The sequence below is a fragment of the Bolinopsis microptera genome, chromosome 4 (genome assembly GCF_026151205.1).
Source record: "Bolinopsis microptera isolate Bmic1 chromosome 4, MBARI_Bmic_1.0, whole genome shotgun sequence".
Lineage (NCBI taxonomy): Eukaryota > Metazoa > Ctenophora > Tentaculata > Lobata > Bolinopsidae > Bolinopsis > Bolinopsis microptera.
This window is the reverse complement of record NC_087075.1, coordinates 6,220,080-6,225,514: the sequence shown is the minus strand read 5'-3', so window position 1 is coordinate 6,225,514 and position 5,435 is coordinate 6,220,080. Positions and strand designations below refer to the sequence as shown.

The 5,435-nt window shown below is 44.9% G+C and overlaps 1 protein-coding gene across 1 annotated transcript; it reads right to left on the bottom strand.

Moving 5' to 3' along the window:
* Positions 1–742: 742 nt before the first annotated feature.
* LOC134813886 (forkhead box protein B1-like) lies at positions 743–3,791 on the bottom strand. The gene is made up of 4 exons (XM_063821784.1): positions 3,540–3,791; positions 3,171–3,356; positions 2,850–3,015; positions 743–2,525 (listed from the first exon to the last, which is right to left on the bottom strand). The coding sequence occupies exons 1-4, from the start codon at positions 3,630–3,632 to the stop codon at positions 1,633–1,635; spliced, it is 1,338 nt and encodes a 445-aa protein (XP_063677854.1). The 5' UTR covers positions 3,633–3,791; the 3' UTR covers positions 743–1,632.
* Positions 3,792–5,435: the final 1,644 nt, after the last annotated feature.

Genomic DNA, 5,435 nt, shown 5'->3' with positions numbered 1-5,435 from the left:
ACAGTTCACTGCACTGCTAGAGCAGTTCATTGCACTGCTAGGACAGTTCGTTGCACTGCTAGGACAGTTCACTGCATTGTTAGGGCAGTTCACTGCACTGCTAGGACAGTTCACTGCACTGCTAGGACAGTTCACTGCACTGCTAGGACAGTTTACTGCACTGCTAGGACAGTTCACTGCACTGCTAGGACAGTTCGTTGCACTGCTAGGACAGTTCACTGCATTGTTAGGGCAGTTCACTGCACTGCTAGGACAGTTCACTGCACTGCTAGGACAGTTCACTGCACTGCTAGGACAGTTCACTGCACTGCTAGGTCATTTCACTGCATTGTTAGGGCAGTTCATTGCACTGCTAGGACAGTTCACTGCACTGCTAGGACAGTTCACTGCACTGCTAGGACAGTTCACTGCACTGCTAGGACAGTTCACTGCACTGCTAGGACAGTTCACTGTACTGCTAGGACAGTTCGCTGCACTGCTAGGACAGTTCGCTGCACTGCTAGGACAGTTCACTGCACTGCTAGGACAGTTCGCTGCACTGCTAGGACCATTGCTTCAGGGTTCATTACCAACTGGGTTTTCTAAATAATCAGTATAATAGCTCACTGATTTAACTGCTTTAAGGGCGCTCGTTAATTTTGTAGGTTTTTACCGTCATATCATATTTAATTAAACGGTACGTTTCGTTGACGAGAATAATATATATATTGATGATATATTATAAAGAAAGAAGACACAACTTGTCCATTTTGATACGGCTTAATATCAAATAAATTATTACAAACAACTAAATCTTATAAAGTTTTAAAAAGATTGATATAATCTCTATCAATACCGTGATTGAAGCGTTACTAGCCGGACTGTTACTAGCCGGGCTGTGTTTTTATACTTTCTATTATTCTATTATCTAAAGTAAAACCGCAGCTACATTCTCTTTATCCCCTCTCGCATGCTCACATTTCTTTTATTCTAAGTGAAAGTACTTATAAAAAACAGAGTTGAGAGTTAAAAGTTCTCTTTAGTTTTCTCACTGTGGGCTATATCTCTGTTTAAATTTAACAACTATCGATGTAGAGTGACTTATAGAGATGCTTATGAACAAAATGTTTTGTATCTATCGGCGGTAAACAATGATATCAGAAAACATCAATATATATACTTATCAGTATAGTTGTAATACTAAAGGTTGGGATTTTTCAAGAAAGTTCTAGAGACTTTATTTCTATTGTTGTTTAAGTTCTAGAATAGATTATAAGGCCTTCTCACTAAAAAATGTTTAAATCATAATGAAAATTAATGAAGCTTTATAAGAGACAAAATCTGATTGAAAAACTGAACTTTAGTCGATCAGAATATGTAATATTTCTAGGGTAACGAAAATTACCGTTTAGAATTCAAATTAGATGAAATTTTTACAAAACGTTCTTACCATGCATTTGATTCTGCCCACTACAGACAGGATGAAAATAACTTAAATTTAAAATAAATAATTTTGATAACGTATGGAAATTTCAAATAATTTACACATTATGGAAACAATAAATTAACAATTAAGCAATTATGATTATTATCTATCAACCTAAAATAATTCTAAAAAGACTGGACGGAATTCTTTGATGGGGGACAGTTTATCTACAAAGTATTCAACCTTTGAGCGAGAAGAAAGGACCTCAGATAGTTGATGTTTCTGTTGGTCTGCTCGTACTGCATGTCCAAAGCTTGTCTCTGGTGTTTTCCTCCCGCTGACCGGTGGAGATGTTCTAATTTCATCTGGTCGGTCGGAGTTGCTGTTCTGACAGGGTTGTCTTGACACGGCACTGGGACCGGACTTTTTATCAAACGATTAGTGGAGATCTCTGGAGTTGGTCTTCTCATCTCCTCCTCAGCTACCCCGGGAGAGGCTTGCTTTGGAGAGGTCTGTAGTTGGAGAGTTGGTTTGGAGTCCCCCGAGATCCTGGGCCGGCTTTCAGGGGCCAACAGGTCCGCAATACTGAACGATTTGGGAGTCGGGGTATGGAACAGTTTATCTCGTTGAGTCCCGGTAAGGGGTGTTACAGGCGAGCTGGTTGCCATGGTAACAGGAGACCCGGTTGACATGGGAGTGACTGGAGGAGTTAACGGCTTGCTCCCCATTTCCGGGGACCTGCAGCTGGTCGCCATGGTCACAGTATACGGGCCCGGAACATAAGAGTTGTCCAGAACACTTGTTCTAGTTGGGAAGTGCCTGTTGTTTGCTGCGTTGTTTCGTTGCTCTGCTTTGGTGTGTAGTAGTTCTGAGGTGGGATAGGAGGAGGAGTTGAGGAGGACTGAAACAGGTTCACTGGTCCCTCCTGATCTGAAGCCGTTAGAGGAGAGCCTGTAACCGGACTGTTTGGGAGTCAGGTCGGAGAGTTTCAGGAGGGATCTAGGACAGGGGGATTTGGTGGAGGTGGGGGTGAAGGTACCGCCCTGATCCGGTTCAGGGCTCCCTGTGGAGTTGTTGTCTCCAACAACGTCTACCTCGTCTCCACTTGAACATTTAGGTCCTGGTAAATTATGCTAGGTTAGTCTTGAGTAATTGGTACTGTGAAATTAAACTGGAATTATACTGGAATTAAACATGGAATTACCAAGAAGAACACTACCGAACTGTGTCTCCCGTTAAATAACTCTATAAAACATAAAACATGTTCAAACAATATTTCTTAAGATAACTGGTAAATGTTGCATAACCAAAATCATCAACTGACCACTGCTATTTTAAAAAAATCATAATTAACTAAGCAAATTCTAAAACCGTGACGATAAATCATTCACGCGGCATCGTACTCACTACTAATGACAAATAATGTAAAATGTAAGGTTCTCACCTTTAACACGTCTCCTCCGTCTCCTGAAGTTCCCGTTCTCGAACAAGTCCACACAGGCAGAGTCCAGAGCCCAGTAGTTACCTTTACCAGGATCGTTCTTATCACGTGGTACCTTCACAAAACAGTCGTTCAGGGACAGGTTGTGTCGGATGCTATTCTGCCAACCCTGGAGGAACGAGATGTTTAAATATTGGAATTGTAGCGAGAGGTCCTAGTAGCTTTACATTAAAAGTAAGCTGTCTAAAAAAGCTTTATTTAGACTGAAAATGTTCAAAAGTAAATTCAAGAACAATATCGAGGCACGCAGTTACACTTCCTTACCTGTTTATTCTGCCTGTAAAATGGGAACCTATCCATGATGTACTGGTATATCCCTGCAAGGGTGAGTTTCTTCTCCGCAGAAGATTGTATCGCCATGGCAATAAGAGCTATGTAGGAGTATGGGGGTTTGGTGGGTTGTTCCCGTTCTAGTCTCCGAGTGTAAAGTGATAGGGCCAGCTGCTCCTCCTGGACAAGGTTACATTATTAGAACACACATAGAGTTAGAGTAAATAATAATATAGAGTGCAAGTCTGAAATACAGTTGCACCGATATTAGCTCTATCACAAAGCATCTTATAAGCAAATGCAGTGCTGATTATATAGTTGACCACAGCATAACAAACTAAGTGCTCCAACAAGCAGACCGACCTGTGAATAAAGGAAGGGATAATAGGAGGCCGGGAGATATCCTGCTAGATTAGGATATCCCGCTGCCCGGTGGATCAGAGCTGACGGCAACATTTCAAGTGTGGTGACGACAAGTGGTGACGACAAGTGGTGACGACAAGTGGTGGTGACAGTTGCAAAGTATCAAACTAGAAAAACTCGCTGCCGAGATTTGCGAATCAAAAAGATGTGACGGATATAAGTGATGCTCGATAATTTGAAAGAAGTGGTACTGATGAACGCGTTACGAGGCACGTGTTTATTAAAGTAGCCCACGTGACGAAAACACAAGGTCACGTGGGGGAGGGCGCGTTGCGATCATGAGAACTTGCTTTATTTTTACGATATGAAGCACCGCCTCAATCACGTGACACGCATGTTTACAAGTTAATTGTTTTGATTTGAGAGAATGTGAAGGTCGTAACTTGCTAATCAGATATAGGTGTGACAAATTAGGTGAAAGTAATCCGATCACATGACCCATCCTTGCCAATCAAGAAACACAATCAGACTGCTACATTCGAAAAAAATACCTCCGTAAAGTTATCATTTGAGTCAGCATGGTGAGATACACTTTAGGGTGGGGGAACAAGCAAGGTGACCATATGTTAAGAGGCCTAGCTCGACTGTTTTGAGAAACAAATTAATTCTTTGTGTGTGCTTGTTGCCAGTTCGATTACCCTTGGTAAACTTGAGGGATATATTGGATACACCTTATAGAGTATCAAGTAGCCAATTAAGAAGAGGATTAGTTTATGGATAGTTAGATTGTTACATATTACAATTCTCAGGGTGTGGCGCTCTGCTGTTTGGATTGTTGCTGAATTTTAAGTGATATTTTCATGATAGAAGTCCTAATAGTTGACATGTTTCTACGTAATGATTTAATAATAGTCAAGCGGTCATAAGGTCTGCATGAGTGAGGGTAAATTGATAAAAACTAACTTTTACAATTAAAACGTATTGCGTGATCCCTCTGTTCGCCTGTGTCCCCCTCTGTTCCCCTCTGTTCCCTCTGTTCCCTCTATTCCCCTCTGTTCCCCTCTGTTCCCCTCTGTTCCCCTCTGTTCCCCTCTGTTCCCCTGTGTCCCCCTCTGTCCCCCTCTGTTCGCCTGTGTCCCCCTGTGTCCCCCTCTGTTCCCCTCTGTTCCCTTTGTCCCCCTCTGTTCCCCTCTGTTCCCCTCTGTTCCCCTCTGTTCCCCTCTGTTCCCCTCTGTTCCCCTCTGTTCCCCTCTGTTCCCTCTGTTCCCCTCTGTTCCCCTCTGTTACCCTCTGTTCCCCTCTGTTCCCCTCTGTTCCCCTCTGTTCCCCTCTGTTCCCCTCTGTTCCCCTCTGTTCCCCTCTGTTCCCATGTGTCCCCCTGTGTCCCCCTCTGTTCCCCTCTGCCCCCCTGTGTCCCCCTCCGTCCCCCTCTGTGCCCCTGTGTCCCCCTCTGTGCCCCTTTGTTCGCCTGTGTCCCCCTGTGTTGCCCTCTGCTCCCCTCTGTGCCCCTGTGTCCCCCTCTGTTCCCCTGTGTCCCCCTCCGTCCCCCTCTGTGCCCCTGTGTCCCCCTCTGTGCCCCTGTGTCCCCCTGTGTTCCCCTCTGTGCCCCTGTGTCCCCCTCTGTTCCCCTGTGTCCCCCTCTGTTCCCTTGTGTCCCCCTCTGTTCCCCTCTGTTCCCCTCTGTTCCCCTCTGTTCCCCTCTGTTCCCCTCTGTTCCCCTCTGTTCCCCTCTGTTCCCCTCTGTTCCCCTGTGTTCCCCTGTGTGCCCCTTTGTCCCCCTGTGTTCCCCTCTGTGCCCCTGTGTCCCCCTCTGTTCGCCTGTGTCCCCCTCTGTTCCCCTCTGTTCCCCTCTGTTCGCCTGTGTCCCCCTCCGTGCCCCTGTGTCCCCCTGTGTCC

What these genes read in the sequence shown, in the direction of transcription:
- LOC134813886 (XM_063821784.1), bottom strand. Translation starts at nt 3,632, where the DNA reads ATGTTGCCGTCAGCTCTGATCCACCGGGCAGCGGGATATCCTAATCTA. An exon ending in TTTACAGGCAGAATAAACAG is followed by an intron (nt 3,016 to 3,170) that starts GTAAGGAAGTGT and finishes TCGTTCCTCCAG; the next exon opens with GGTTGGCAGAATAGCATCCG. An exon ending in ACGGAGGAGACGTGTTAAAG is followed by an intron (nt 2,526 to 2,849) that starts GTGAGAACCTTA and finishes ATAATTTACCAG; the next exon opens with GACCTAAATGTTCAAGTGGA.